Source organism: Anguilla rostrata, chromosome 2 (genome assembly GCF_018555375.3).
Source record: "Anguilla rostrata isolate EN2019 chromosome 2, ASM1855537v3, whole genome shotgun sequence".
Taxonomy (NCBI): domain Eukaryota; kingdom Metazoa; phylum Chordata; class Actinopteri; order Anguilliformes; family Anguillidae; genus Anguilla; species Anguilla rostrata.
In genome coordinates this window covers 39,159,816-39,175,235 of record NC_057934.1, presented here as the reverse complement: position 1 = coordinate 39,175,235, position 15,420 = coordinate 39,159,816, and the positions used below count along the sequence as shown (strand labels likewise).

Genomic DNA, 15,420 nt, shown 5'->3' with positions numbered 1-15,420 from the left:
TTCTTTGGTGGCATCAGCTGAAGTTCGCCAAGGGGATGAAAAGTGACTTGGAGTAGGCCTTTCTTCTGTTGGACCTGTAAGTAACGTTACTTTTAGCTAGACCTAGTTACCTTACGCAGCTAGATACTGAGGTTGGGTAGCTTTTGTATCTAATTCTGTTCTCCTATCAAGATTTCTTTCCACCCCCCCAGGGGAACTGCTGTTAATATTTATAGCCGCAACTTACTTAGCTTGGTAATCCACCTGCATTTATTTCAATCTGGGGAAATGAATTCTATACAGTACGCATACTCTCGCATACTCGCATACTTCTCTTTCAGGAAGCAGGATCACTGAGTTAGCTAGATAACTACACCGTGTAACAGCCAGAACAGCTCTTTTTCTGTCCATCTTCCACATTTGGGAGGGTTCCGAGTTTTACTCAGTGCTGTTATTCAGCTAACTCAATAATCCTGCTTCATGAAATGGGCTAAGCAAAATATAATGATTGTGATAGGAGAAGTAGATAAGTTGTCCTAATTTTCTTCACGCCTCCTCATTCACTGCTTTTCTCCACTCCTCTCCTCCCCTTTTTCTAAAACGAACAAGAAGTATTTAAAAATGTGTAGTGGGACTCTGTGCTTTTATTTTGAATTTGTTTATCCTGGGCGAAACCGGGTATTAATTTATTTCACACGGAAGAGTACAGTATTTATTGCTTAACGCGATGGCTATTTGGTGGTGTGCGGTATAGCACCACTATACCACTACTACGTGAGGAATAAAACGTGGAGACAATTCGCTTTTAGGAAAAAATGCGAAGGCTAGGCTGCTACTGTGAACAGGACGACTGCTAGTATGTTTGCTAGATACATTATATACACGTGAATTTCGCAAGCTAGCGAATTTACGACCGGAATTATATGCGTTTCAGCTCACGATGTGGGAAGTTGTCTAATTTACCTAGCCTGTCTATATTTGGAAAAAATGACAAAATTACAACTTTTAAATGCATTTATGACCGAACGCTTAATGGTGGCTGTCCAGGAGATACTGGAGGTGGTCGGAAACACTGTGTCTGAGTACCAGCAGGAAACTACCCGAATAAAGAGAGAGAACGAGAGTCTGAGATGGAAGCTCCGTGAAGTCGGACTTGAAGCTGAAACAACTTGGGGGAGTGAGTGTACTGTAGTCTTGTTTGCTCATACCCTCCGCGTTTACAGTAGCCTATTGCTTAATTGTTTTCATAGCTGTGGTTTTCTATTTTACAGCTAACTCGCTAAGTCCCCCTCCTTACACAGTTTTCGTGTTTCACTTGATACACCAATTAAAAAGAAAAAAATCTTATTTTTACTTATGCTGCCAAAACCTTCATGACTTAGGAGACCCATCATTTATGAATGTTTAAAATTCATGTCCAAAGTCAAATAAGAAGGAAGACTAAGCTGTATTTGTTTTAAGAATTGTTCTCTCTGGTGGGAAATTATCATCCATCCTGAAAATGGCTTTTATACAAAAGCTGCTCCTTGCTACCTGAAGTAGTACTGTTTAACCTGACAATTTAAACAATGCTATCAATGCATGCAGTGTTATTGATTCATTAAACAATAAAAAGGTATATCAGGTTTGAGCTTAGACTACTGAAAATGAATTCACAACTGAGGAAATTGCTGAAATGGAAAATGGAAAAATGCAGAAATTGTATTTATTTTTCAAACCGAAAGGCATGATTTATATGACTAAATTAACTGTCATTGAGTTTTAGGTGTGTTTATAACAGTGGTGTTAGTGACAGCTCCAGTGGTATGCAACCCAATGCAGATAGTGTTGTGAAAAAGTATTTGTCTCTTCCTGATTCTCTCTGTTATTGCATATTTTTCAGATTTTTCAGTTCTTTAAACAGAATGTAATATTGGACAAATGGACCCTGAATCAACACAAAAAAGTTATCCAACACCCATATCACCCATATGAAAATAATATTTAATGACTGATTGCACCACCTTTAGCAGCAATAACTGCAACCAAATGTTTCCTATAATGTGCTATCAGACTTTCACATTGCTGTGCAAGGATTTTAGCCCACTCTTCTTTTGGGAACTGCTTTAATTCAGACAAATTGGTATATTTTTCAGCATAAACTGATAATTTCAGGTCTTACCACAGAATAGTGGGTTCAAGTCAGGACTTTGACTAGGCCTGGTACAGAGCAGAATTCATGCATCCTTTGATAATGGCAGGTTGTCCAGGTCCCAAGGCAGCATCACCACATTATCCCACTACCACCACTATTTTTGACTGTTGCTATGATGTTCTTACTTTGAAATGCCATATTTGCTGTATCCCAGACACAGTGGGACACCCGTGTTGTCCAAAAAGTTCCACGTTTGACTCATGGGCTTGGGGATCATCCAGGTGCTTTTTTGCAAATGATGCTTCACTTGGTTAGCAGTGGTCTCTGCCTTGCTACTTTCCCATGGATCCCATATTTGCCCAGTCTCTTTCTTCACCACTTTTCCAAGTGTTGTCCATTTGGATATAAGGGTTCTCACTGTGGTTTGGTCCCAGAAATTGAATTTTCAATTATATTTCAATAGCATTTATCTAATCTCATCCGGAATTTCCTTTGATTGTGGCATAGTGTACTTGTAGAACCTTGGTGACTATTTCACTCTGACGATAAGGTTCAATATGAATGAGGTTTAGACTCAACAAGGCTGGCAGCAATCAAGCCTGGTTATGTACAATCAAATGAATATAATTATCAATTAAATTTGTTTAATTGGTTGAGTAACTAAGGGGGCAATTATTCATGTGGTGTGGGTATTTGATAACTTTAGAATAATTCAGTATGACAAATATGCAATAATAGAGGTAGTCAAGAAGGGGGAAAATACTTTTTCAACGTACTGTGTGTTCAAACCAAGCGGCCAAAACCAGACTTGGTTTTTGAAGCTCATTTCCTGGTCTTGTTGTTCCTGGTTGCTCACTAGCGCCACTACGGTTGGCTCCAGTATAGGTGTTTTCATATCCGGTTTCCATGTAAGTCTACGGTACAAATGCGGTCAAAATACAAAGTCAATAATTTTTTCTCATGAGAACAAATAGTCACAGTATGTGTATTTTATTCGTCTTATGACTGTCCATGGGTCGATTTCATGATTTATTGTGTCATTTGGGCACTGTTATAATATTTGTTGGACCAATGAGGTACAGTTTGCGTCACTTCTTGATTACTGCCGAGGACTAAGCTACAGTAGGGGCTACAGTCTATGGTCACTGGGGTGGGCGGTGGCGCCTCTTGGCCTTGACATTGCGACTCCGACTCATCGTCCACCTGTGCGAAGCCAGGAAATGCAGGCATCCCATTTCGTAGTGATTTCATTATGGCGTGTGCTATTTACACCTGCACTAGACGACCATAAAATAATCCTCCTCTGAAGATTTTCGGTAGCCGAGTCATTTTTACTATTTCCTTTAACCTACTTAACTAAATAATTAGTTGGCAGAAAGCGTAATCAACTTGCTATATTTGGTAGTCCAGTAGCCTATGCTAAAACAGTTCGCAACTTCGGCTACCAAGCCATTTGACTAGCTAGCTAACCCTAACCGGCAAATATTCAATCTGTCAAACGTGTTTGACGGCTTGTCAGTCGTGCAGCCTACATTCCGTAAATGTCTACCTGGGCCATGCTTCACGCATGTGACAAAGCTACTATAATCCCAATTTTGGGATAAACGCTGCAAAATTTTCGTTTCACGAAGCGAATTACGAGTCTTAAGGTTTATTTGCTGGATAACATACAACACACGATGAAATCTCACACACAGAATTTAACGAAATTAACCATCTTTGTAAGACTGGCATTTAGAAAGTTTTTTAGCATTTAAGAGACCGACAAGAGCATTTAAGACAGTGGTTCTCAGAATCGGTCCTGGGGGCTAGCGTCACCCAGCAAGTGAACACCACAAACGGCGATGGAGTAGTAGCAGTTACTGGCTCATTAACTGACTGCGGCGAAAACCTACAACGATAACTTACTCAGTCAACAGCAGGTCTACCAGACAGTTATATGAAAATTAGCCTAGTCAAATCACCAGTAGCCTACACATCACTGATTGAATGACCATCAGTGTAGTCGATGTTCTTCCCCTGTGGTTCATATTGCTAATGCGTGAGCTAACCACGGATAGTCTACCTAGCTCACTGGCAAGCTGCAGTGATATGCTAGCATATTCGTTTTGCTGAGAAACATAAATTGAAGATAACTGAACATAATTGTATTATTAATGTCATACATATAACGTGATTACATGACACAGGACAGTCACGGATGGAAATTAAACTCTGTAAACATTTGATAATATATTTTAAAAACATAACGGCAGACAGTCAGCTAGCCTCAAGTTCGTTCTGCAATCGTTCGTTCAGATTGATGGGCTTTTCGGCGCCGGACTGTCAATCGCATCGTAAAAATCACAGAACCGCTTAACTCTATGGTTTTGGCTCCAATCGACAACATGGCCGCGCCCGCCATTGAGCTTCAAAACGTGTTTTAGAGACCCACGGAGAGTCAATGGGTGACGTCACAGTAGCTTTGTCCATATTTTTTACAGTCTCTGGTTCAAACCTTTCCAACGAGTGTCTATTCAGGAGTGTAATAAATATTAATATAATTTGTATGCAAACCAAAAAAAAGTTTCATGTACTTATGAGTCTGTCATTTATGAATTATCTATCAAAATAAAATTATATCTACTAATCTCTCCCTCCAGCAGGTGCACAGCTTGCTGCTCTTCCTGTCTCTAGAGGAAAGTCTCACGCAGAGCAGCAGCTCGGTGAACAGGAGTGGAGCTCCAGTCTAAGGCAGGACACAGAGCTCACACTGACTGAAGAGAAACAGGAGATCACAGAGGAGCACAGAATCAGACAAAGAGAAGAGGACCTAGTGTGTAGTCAGATAACAAAGTCAAGAGATTGCTCTACATCTTGTACACCAGAACTAAACACACAAGCACATGAAACTTGCACAGCTCCGAGTGTGAAGAATGACTGTGATCGAGATTCCATCAACCCTTCCCGTTTGTTCAAGATTCAGGTTGTTAACACAGAAGAAGTGGACTCATTACCTAATATGGTATCTAGCCAGATTAAAGCAGAGCCGAATGGAGTGGATTACCGTGTGACAGAAAAGCTCACTGAGTCCTTCAGTGAATTAAATTCAGACAGTGTGAACAATGCAAATGGCAGTGGTGTACAAGGCTGGTCTGCATCACAATCTGAAGCACAGGAGGCTGAAGAAACACAGGAAACAGATGATGGACAAAGATCATACTGCTGTCCTGAATGTGGGAAGTCTTTCAGTCATGCTTGCCACCTGAAACTGCATAGGCGGATTCACACAGGAGAGAAACCATATTGTTGCACAGAGTGTGGGAAATGTTTTAATCATGCTGGACATTTTAAAGTGCATCAGAGAATTCACACAGGAGAAAAACCGTACAGTTGTCTTCAGTGTGGGAAATGTTTCAAACAAATAGGACATCTAAATGTACATGTTCGAATTCACACTGGAGAAAAACCTTACGTCTGTAATATTTGTGGGAAAGGATTCATTGAATCAGGCACCCTCAAGATTCACTGTAGAACTCACACAGGAGAGAGACCATATTGTTGCTCCTTGTGTGGGAAGACTTACAATAGGAGGACCCACCTAAATCACCACTTGCGTACCCACTCGCGTCTTAAAAATCTGCAGTCATAATAATTATAATTAATGTATTGTCATTTTTTGAATGTTTATTAAAAAATGTTTTTCCTCATTAAAGAAAGACAGATGCTCAAATATGTTTAATGTAGCTTGATTCCATGAGACTTTCACTTCCATGTGCTTTTCTCATGTTTCTTTCAGTAATTGTCATATCCTTAATGCTCACTTATTGTTCTGTTCATTTTTGTTGGTTTGTCATAAACATTTCCTTTAACTCTGCTGAAACTTTACAAACTTTAAAGCTATACATGCCTAATCAATTGAATAAAATGGTCAGTTTTTTTCTCTGTCTACAATCAGTAGTACTTCTCTGTTGGAAAAGTAAGCAACATATTTATCTTATTGCAGACAAGAGTGGAATGAGTCATGTTCTACACATTCAGTCCATGTAAGATATGTGAGTGTGTATATCTGGATACAGGCTTTGGGTTAAACAATGCAACGGCCTTCAAATGATCTTTTTCCATGTTACTGTCTGCTTGAAACAATTCTTATATCACTGGTCACATTAATGCAGGATTCTGTGTTTTTAACACAGAAAAAAAGCCAAAATGCTGGAAAAAAAATACATTGCCTCCTATAAACCCAAATGTTTCAATGTTTTATTTTATGTAATGTGCAATTACCCAGATTTACCACAACAAAATAATTACTCCTGTTTCTTTGAGCCAATTGGCTTTCAGTGTCTGACATTTGTGTCATTTATTGATCTTAGTCTTTACACAGCTGTTGGTACTGGCACTGAAAGAAGCAGAAGTGAAGCATAATTTGAATGAGAAGTCAAGAATGAGATGTCACACCTTAGCTAGCTTGCTGAACATGAGTAAGTTAAAACAGAAACCAATCCTAGTGTTTTAATATTATTAGGCTGCGTGGCAAAAATTTGTTTTCATCAAAATGTCAAACATATTTGTGGCTTTTTTCATTTTGCTAATCCTGCTATTTCATCCAGCTTCTGTTATAAGTGTCATAATAAAATTCTAAACGGCATATATTTATTGTGTTGTTATTGTGAGTCAACACATGGCAAAAGGCTATTTTCATCATAATGCAAGTAAATTAGTGTAAATTGCTGATTTTGAAATGTCCTGGGTTCCAAAGACACAGCATTCCATGGGCTAGCGCAACCGGTGTTATATCTTCTCCATTAAAGCCTCATACTGTCTGATGCATATTTAGTGATACACATCTCTGACTCAATCATTGCATTTTTGTGGGAATTTAGTGTAAGATGCTTTTTTGACATCTGAATAATTTGCTTCTCTGTCAGTTCAGGAGAGCACAGACAAGCACGGATAAACTGAGACAAGATAAGACTGTTGGTTATTGTGAGTGGATTACATCCCTGAGCAGTGCCAGTTTGTACCGTAAAGCAAATACATACTGTTACTAAGTTTAGGAGTCACAGGAATTCATAAAGAAATATTGTCAATAAGAAAAAGTATGAATTATGAAATTAAATAACATTTAAAATTATTGTGTTATATGTTGTCATTATAAACAGATGATTTGTTGAAAAGTAAAAACTGTACATTTTGTTTTCTGAACTATACAAAGAATAATTCCCCTGTTTTTCATAGCCTACCCTTGTTTGTACACACTTTAATAAAGTGCATCCGATTGAGCTGTAAAGTGACAGATCAACAGACTTCAGTCTTGACCCCAGCCACTCTCAAGAGCAATTGACTATTTTATCCAGATGGCACTGTTGTATATGCTGATATGCACAATTTTACTGAATTTGAAACATGTTAACCAGATGCTGAGAAGCTCTAAATCTGTGGCACTCATCAATAATGAAGAAGAAGGCAAGCGCAGTACGTGAAGGTCAATAGCTTTTATTGTGAAATTTTACCGCTCTGGTGGTTACCGGAAGTTATTTTCTTTATTGAGTCCAGTTTTTCACTCCTAAGAGCGGGGGATGCAATATTGTTTAACTGACGTATTACGATATGTTCTATAGTGCATGCGGCAACCTGCAGATATCTGAGGTGATTTGTTTGTGCGGAGGTGGGCTGTAGCCTAATACATAAGTACGTTGTTTAACTGACAAGCAGTTATTGTTGTAAAGTTTTCTATGACCTGCATTAATTATTTATGTGTTAGGGATAAATACATAATGAAGCACGTTTGTGCGTAAAAAAAAACATGAATTGTTGTAAGACATGAAAAGAGTGAGAGGCGTGGTGGCTTGCAACAGCGAGATTTAGTTTTGTTATCTAGCTAACAAGCCCATATGAATTCCAATACGACAAAGTGGCCTTCTATTTGCGACATCTGAGCGAACATGACTAAATTAGAGCTATTACGCGCTTTTTTGACCGAACGTTTGATGGTGGCTGTCCAAGAGATACTGGAGGTGGTAGGAGATACGGTGTCTGAGTACCAGGACGAAACTGCTCAAACAAAGCGAGAGAATGAACGTCTGCAGTGGAAGCTCCGTGAAGTTGGACTCGAGCCTGAAAGAATTTGGCACAGTAAGTATTGTTTACCCATGACCTCCCGATTTATTCACCTGAGCCAGTCTACTTTTAATCCAATCCAAAATGTCCCTTGTTCAATAGGCCTGCATTGGTTTACATGAAGTTTGGAGTATTTAAATAAAAACGCTACGACTATATTACACCAGATGTAATCTACATCTGGACCTGTTTTGTCATAAATGAGTGTCAAAAGTTTGAGACATTTTATTTTCCTGGAGAATTTCAAACGGGTATCTTTTTTCAATATGCCTGTATAAACACAGAATATTTGGAGTGGGATCACTACTGTTTGATCGGTAGTAAAATGTAACCAAAATTGGGTCAGAGGTATTTGACGACCTGGTCTGTTTTAGCCAAGTGTGAAAAGTTAGAGAATTCAATTTAAAGGTGAAACTTCAGTTCAAAATGTACACTTTTTTAGTAGGCCTATATTTCACTCAAATTCGGTCAAACATTTTGCAGGAATTGGTCTGTCATAAACAAGCATCAAAACTGAAATTTTTTTATTTTGATGAGAAAATGAGCCCAAAATTCCTACTTTTAAATAGGGCTACATTACTGTATTGCCTTACACGAAGGGTTTGGAGTGGGATTGTGTCAAAACACAGCAGTAACATTTCTTGTAAATCATTAGCCTACGTAAATAGGCTACCTGGTCTCTCATTCACAAATGACTGTTGAGAAAAGTCAATATTAGGGAGAGAAAAATTGCATGTGATGCTTGGATGTATTTGATTTTCATTATAGCCTTAAAAATACACCTGAAGTTAATGTTGGTATAAAAAATATTTTGTTGCATTCCCAGCATTGTTCCATTTCTCCTTTGAGCTGTAGGTCAGTTCACTGGCATCCCACATACATCCTTTCCTCCTGTCTTGCTACTTGTCTATATGCTACTAGTAGCCTAAATGGTTTCTTTGCTGCCTCTGGTTGGAATAATGACGTTAATGACATTTAAGTGCCTCTTGCTGACTTTCATTGGTGGTCATTGTTGCCACCCACTGCCCGTGATGCTTTGAGAATATGGAAAAGTGAAACTACAGCTAACCAAATTTGAGTATTATTCTTATCGCCAAGGAGCAATCTCACTGTGCTGTGTAATGGGTGCATCGCCCTTAATTTGTCATCATGTTTGACAACTACAACTACCAGATGGTAGTTTCTCTCAATGCTGTTCAGAGTGTCTCTCAGCTGCTGCATTACCATTGGATCCTTCCAATGAATGCATTTCACCTGCAGTGCTTCTTGTGTGCAGTGGCAGGACATGAGATTCCAAACTGTACAGAAAAAAGGAAAATAAACATTATCAGGCCATCCTGCTGTTAAGCTGGACATGCTACCCATCTAGTTTTGTTTATTTTGACTTCTGCCTTATTTACAGTGCATTCACTCTTATGTCATTCTTAAGATTGTAGTCAACATTTTGGAAACAATTATGGGAATGTTCTTCAATGCTTATTAACACTAGTTTGTGCATGAGAAAACTATGGCTTATTTTTCTTTTTCCAAGAGTGTGATTATTAAAAAGCAATTTAATTGAAAACCAAATTAGATTTTGATGTAGCCCTTACATATTCCCGTTTGTATATCAGAAGGGCCAAAAAATAATTTTGTCATGCATTAAGCTTAATTATGTTTAAATTATAGTGTCTATATTAAAAAATCTATATTAAAATATACAAAATTTAAATCTTTATTGAAATATACTATGACCACAATTTCATACTGCTGTACTGATGCATACTGTGTCTGTTTTTGAGTGTTTTTGAGTGCTCTACTGAATGCCTTACAACCATGCTGTCTCTCCATCTAGCAGGTGCACAGCCTGCTGCTCTTCCTGTCTCTGGAGGAAAGTCTCACTTAGAGCAGCAACTTGGTGAACAGGAGTGGAGCTCCAGTTTAAGACAGAACACAGATCTCACTCTGACTGAAAAGAAACAGGAGATCACAGAGGAGCACAGAATCAGACACAGAGAAGAGGACCCAGTGTGTGGTCGGATGACAAGTCAGTCAAGTGATCATTCTGAATGTTGTACACTAGAACTGAATACACAGGCATATGAAAGGACAGGATCAATATTGACAGCACCTTGTGTGAAAAGTGAGCTTGGTCATAACTTGGTGAACTCCAGTCCTTCCCATCTATTCAAGATACAAATTAACAAGGAAGAAGTGGACTCATTACCTAATATGGCATCTAGCCAGATTAAAGCAGAGCCAAATGGAGTGGATTACCATGTGACAGAAAAGCTCACTGAGTCCTTCAGTGAATTAAATTCAGACAGTGTGAACAATGCAAATGGCAGTGGTGTAGAAGGCTGGTCTGCATCACAATCTGAAGCACAGGAGGCCGAAGAAACACAGGAAACAGATGACGGACAGAGATCATACTGCTGTCCTGAATGTGGGAAGTCTTTCTGTCATGCCTATGACCTGAAATTGCATGTACAAATTCACATGGAAAAACCATATTGCTGCACAGAGTGTGGGAAATGCTTTAACCATGCGGGACATTTTAAAGTGCATCAGAGAATTCACACAGGAGAGAAACCGTACAGCTGTCCTCAATGTGGGAAACGTTTTAAACAAATAGGACATGTAAATGCGCACCTTCGAATTCACACTGGAGAGAAACCTTATATTTGCAATGTTTGTGGGAAGAGGTTCATTGGATCAGACACCCTCAAGGTTCACTGTAGAATCCACACTGGAGAGAGACCGTATTGCTGTATTCCTTGTGGGAAGGCTTATAATAGAAGAACACACCTCAATGACCACCTACGTACTCCCTCACATCTCAAAAATGTACAAGATTTGTAATTTAGATAATGTTATGTGAGAAATTGTTTGAGCTTAGACAAGCTTAGAGTTCTGTGATTTAAATTATTTTACTAATCTTCATTCTGTTGTGTGCACTTATGTGTTTATTCTTGGCCTCTTTAGGTCAGCCTGTGTATATTTTTTGCATACTTCTTGACGTTGTTGCCAAATTATTTTAAATGTCACATACTTGTTGGTCGTCAGTCCAAATAAAATATTTTGCATTGCCTGAAGATCACTTTGCCAGTGTTTGTCAACTGCAGCAGAGATACAGTCATTTCGATTCCAAACACTAACAGTGTCTGGAAAATTTTCATCAGCTTGCTGTAACCTGATTTGTGATGGTAAATGTCTGCCATTATGTCTGGTTGGTTAATCATTTCACAGCCCCACCCCAGTAGTACAGTTCCAGTACAGTTCCAGAGCCTCTTCAGACCTACCAACAGCATACATTAGGATCTAGCTAATGGCTATAGCAAAAAGAATGCATCAACCTAACTCGCAGCTAATGTTAAAACAACCCAAGTCCACGTTAAGGTTACACCATGAGGAGGGAACTATGCTAAAAGAATTGAGGCAATATGTGTAAATTGGTTTGAAAAACAATGGATAATCAATAGTATTCTGCTACCATCCTTTCTATCTTGCTAATTAAACATGAATCTACTTTAACTTGTAAGTTACATTAGCTAGCAGTGAATGCCATTTGAATTGTTTTCAGTGTTTTAGTACCTGAGGGAATTTCAATTGTACTTCTTTGGAAGTACAACAACAACTTTCATTTCCTGTTAATGCTCACTTTTTACTTGACCTGGCCAGGTGGGCAACACTGAAGGAAACTACCTGGCTCATATTCATTTACTTTTAACTATAGGAGTTCAATTAAGACTTGATCAAATACACAGTTATATCATTGCTTGATTGCTGCCCTTGAAAATGGTCAGCTTTCTTTAAATATAACAGGAAAAATAATTCCAAGTAATGGTACATATATAAGGTTACAGTGGTTTAAGTTGGTGGCGTTAATTCTAATCATTTAATTATACAAAATTATTTCGCCCGCTTTTATTTTGAAAATCTTACCGTTGTTACCACCGGAAAAGCGTCTAACAGCTGTCCACATTAGGTTCTTTGGCTGTGTTGTGTTTTGGTCGCGTGAACGTCGTCCAAGACTTCTATAATGACTAAACTACAGATCTTAAACTCTTATTTGACAGAGCGTTTAATGGTGGTTGCCCAAGAGATATTAGACATAGTGAAAGAGACGGTGTCTGAGTACCAGGAGGAAAATGCGCGAACAAAGAGAGAGAATGAGAGTCTCCGGCGAAGACTACGGGAATTCGGATTGGAGATTGAGTCGACTTTTTGGGGTGAGGAGATTGCACCATTTTTAACATGCCAGCTAAATTGAGTAGTACATTATAGGAAGCAAACAAAATACCAAAAATGTTGGCCATGTAGTATGCGTAGCAATTAATCATAACGTCATCGTTTCTTGGTGTCACATGGACCCGAAGCTGGGCTCTGCGGTCACCGGCCTTTTTTTGTGTAGGCTACCTAAATTATTACAGTTAAATTATTCACTCTCTGAGTTGTTGTACATTAGTTATTGGGAGTAAGGTAAATAGTTTAAGTATTGCAAAATATAAAAGAGCAGTTTATGGAAAAAATATTATTGTTTTTCTTTTAAAGAGGGACTACAGAGAATTTATAGTTGTCTCAGAGATTCTGAGCTAATTTACATTCGCTGTCAAGAATATAATCTGCAGTTGTTGCATCTATTGTTTTTAGTTTTATATTTGATGGATTTCTTTTAGAAGTGCACTTAAATATTTAATTTAATATATTTTTCTGCTCCAGTTAGTTTCCTCTTTCATGTCATAGTCCAATTGACAAAGAGATTTTTCCTTAATTAAACTATTATTATTATTATTATTTTTAATGTTCATAGTTTACAGGAATGTCTTACTCCCATGTGTTCTGTCACTCCTGAAGGTGCACGGCCTGCTGCTCTTCCTGCCTCTAGAGGAAAGTCTCTCATAGAGCGGCAGCTCGGTGAACAGGAGTGGAGCTCCAGTCTAAGGCCTGACACAGAGCTCACTCTGACTGAAGAGAAACAGGAGATCACAGAGGAGCACAGAATGAGACAAACAGAAGAGGAGCCAGTCTTGTCGTCTTGTGTTGAAACTGATGAGTCCATCAACCCTACCACCCCTGTTAACACAACGGTGACTGGGGAGAGCGAGGGGATTATAGAACAGCAGAGGACTATACTGAGAGAAGAGAAGACTAGTGGGCTACAGTCTGTCCGTATGGAAGAAACTGATACGAGCATCGTTTCACCAGGACTGAAGAAGCTGGCATTGGAAATCACATTGTCCATGGTCTCACCCTCATCCGTAAATCCCGAAATAAACTCCATCCACCCTTCAGATGTCTCTCTGATTGAACCGGTCAACACAGAGCTGAACTCTCGACCCAGCCTCCGACCAGACCAGATTAAAACAGAGCCTGATGAAGTGGACTTCAAGTCTGACCAGCTCTCTGAATTAGGTTACCACCCTAAGACGCACTATAATATTAACAAAACTCTGTGTGAAACGAGTGTCATCGCACGATATGATAATGGGGCAGAAGCTGGACACATACTCCCCCTGTCTGATATACCTGCTAGTGAAGCTCAGCCTGAGGGTCTTTTAGTTGATCACAGGGAAGAAAGGCAGCACTCCTGCTTACAATGTGGGAAGTGTTTCTGTCGTGTCTCGTACGTTAAAATACACCAGCAAATACACGCAGGCGAGAGACCGTACTCCTGCGCCTGGTGTAGCAAGTCATTCACTCAGTCAGGAGACCTGAGAAGACATGAGCGAATTCACACAGGTGATAAACCCCACCAGTGCATGTGGTGTGAAAAGAGTTTTACTCAGGTGGGAAATCTTAAGAGACACCAGCGAATCCATACCGGAGAGAGGCCGTACTGCTGCACCCGGTGTGGAAAGACTTTCTATGATGGAGGCGCCTTAAAAAATCATAAAAGAATTCACTTACGAGAGAGAAAACAAAGGAATATGCTCATGCAGACTGATTAAGAAAAGCTAAGGTGTTGGTTGCCAATAAAATAGGTAATAGTGTTTTTAAAATAATATGTTACTGTTTGTACTATGGAATATTAATTTACCACCTAAAAAACATAATGACCGCATGCCATTTCATTTAATTCACAATAATTTGAAATACAATTGTTTCAATACACAAATGCTCATAATCAGTAAATAATACAACTGAAATTATTTTTACTCAGTTATTGTTACTTGACTGTTACAGCATCTATATCCTTTAACCTTTGACAGTATTTTATCTGAGATTGTCTCATACCCAATATTTTATGGCCATTGCTGAAACACTTTTAAACCCCATAACTTCCTTTCTCTGTTTCTTGCTTTCTCCTTCTCTGTCTCTCTCTATAGTTGACCTCTCCTGAAATTCCACTAGCACAGTTAGCAGTGGACATGTTACCTCCAGTCTGAGGCAGAAAAATGCTCCCATTGACTGAAGAGAAATAGGAGCTCACTGGGCTTCATAGGACTATATGGAGCCAAGGGCACAATAGACTGGGGTCTGCTATATCAGGTTTATAGTCATACAGCTTAGTGTGAACATTTAACACGATATGGGCTGTTCCAGTCCTGCAGACCTTTTGGACATACAGACTGTAACCATGAAAGAGTTGGACTTAAAACTAGTTCCAGTCTACTTGAAATCTGAGAACAGCACAAGCCCAGAGAGACCTCAATTGTATTGAATTGCTGGTAAAGCTTGTGAATATTAACAATGTGTACATTAATGTAATGGATGGATGTTGCACCTCTTGTTTGTAACAAATAAATCTGCAGTTCAAAAGACATGCCTGTGCCCTTATATTAAGACCTGCTTGTCTTCTGCATAACAGTTAATCAGAGAAAACGTGGAGCCCTGAATCACGCCAGTAGCTCCATAGGGCAAAGCACAAGTGGTGCATGAGTAGCCCAGACAATGCTGAATTGGCCCCTGCCTCGCCTGGGCTATGGAAGGGCTCAGACGGATAGGGATCTGTGGTTCATTGCTCTTGAGCGACCCCCACTGACCAAAAAGGGTGCTTTTGTAAGACTGCATGTACTGTAAGAGCTGCATATGAAAGTTCTCCCTCTGACGCCATTCTGAAGGAGTTTAGCTGCTGACTGTGACGTGAAAAGAAGCAGCTGTTGGACACAATGTGTGTTGTCTGTGGTAGCAGACAGTTTGACATGCCAGATTGGGAGGGAATTGGATATATACAGCTCTGGGTTGGGTGGGAAATCTTTGGAAAAAAAAACATTTTTTATACAGTT

General features: G+C 39.2%; 3 protein-coding genes across 6 annotated transcripts; all 3 read left to right on the top strand.

Annotated features, from left to right (window-relative positions):
• The first annotated feature begins 692 nt into the window (after positions 1-692).
• LOC135249217 (zinc finger protein 426-like) lies at positions 693-6,740 on the top strand. 2 transcript variants are annotated; one of them, XM_064324615.1, is made up of 2 exons: positions 693-1,156; positions 4,759-6,740. In XM_064324615.1, the coding sequence occupies exons 1-2, from the start codon at positions 967-969 to the stop codon at positions 5,742-5,744; spliced, it is 1,176 nt and encodes a 391-aa protein (XP_064180685.1). In that variant the 5' UTR covers positions 693-966; the 3' UTR covers positions 5,745-6,740. The 2 variants fall into 2 exon arrangements, with proteins under 2 accessions (XP_064180685.1, XP_064180684.1); XM_064324614.1 differs by having other exon boundaries at positions 4,756-6,740.
• Positions 6,741-7,631: 891 nt separating this feature from the next.
• Positions 7,632-11,286, top strand: LOC135249215 (zinc finger protein ZFP2-like). 2 transcript variants are annotated; one of them, XM_064324611.1, is made up of 2 exons: positions 7,632-8,227; positions 10,050-11,286. In XM_064324611.1, exons 1-2 carry the CDS (start codon positions 8,038-8,040, stop codon positions 11,051-11,053), a joined length of 1,194 nt encoding a protein of 397 aa, XP_064180681.1. In that variant the 5' UTR covers positions 7,632-8,037; the 3' UTR covers positions 11,054-11,286. The 2 variants fall into 2 exon arrangements, with proteins under 2 accessions (XP_064180681.1, XP_064180680.1); XM_064324610.1 differs by having other exon boundaries at positions 7,636-8,227; positions 10,047-11,286.
• Positions 11,287-12,142: 856 nt separating this feature from the next.
• On the top strand, positions 12,143-14,955 carry LOC135249211 (zinc finger protein 502-like). 2 transcript variants are annotated; one of them, XM_064324599.1, is made up of 3 exons: positions 12,143-12,423; positions 13,049-14,175; positions 14,521-14,955. In XM_064324599.1, exons 1-2 carry the CDS (start codon positions 12,234-12,236, stop codon positions 14,140-14,142), a joined length of 1,284 nt encoding a protein of 427 aa, XP_064180669.1. In that variant the 5' UTR covers positions 12,143-12,233; the 3' UTR covers positions 14,143-14,175; positions 14,521-14,955. The 2 variants fall into 2 exon arrangements, with proteins under 2 accessions (XP_064180669.1, XP_064180668.1); XM_064324598.1 differs by having other exon boundaries at positions 12,144-12,423; positions 13,049-14,955.
• Positions 14,956-15,420: the final 465 nt, after the last annotated feature.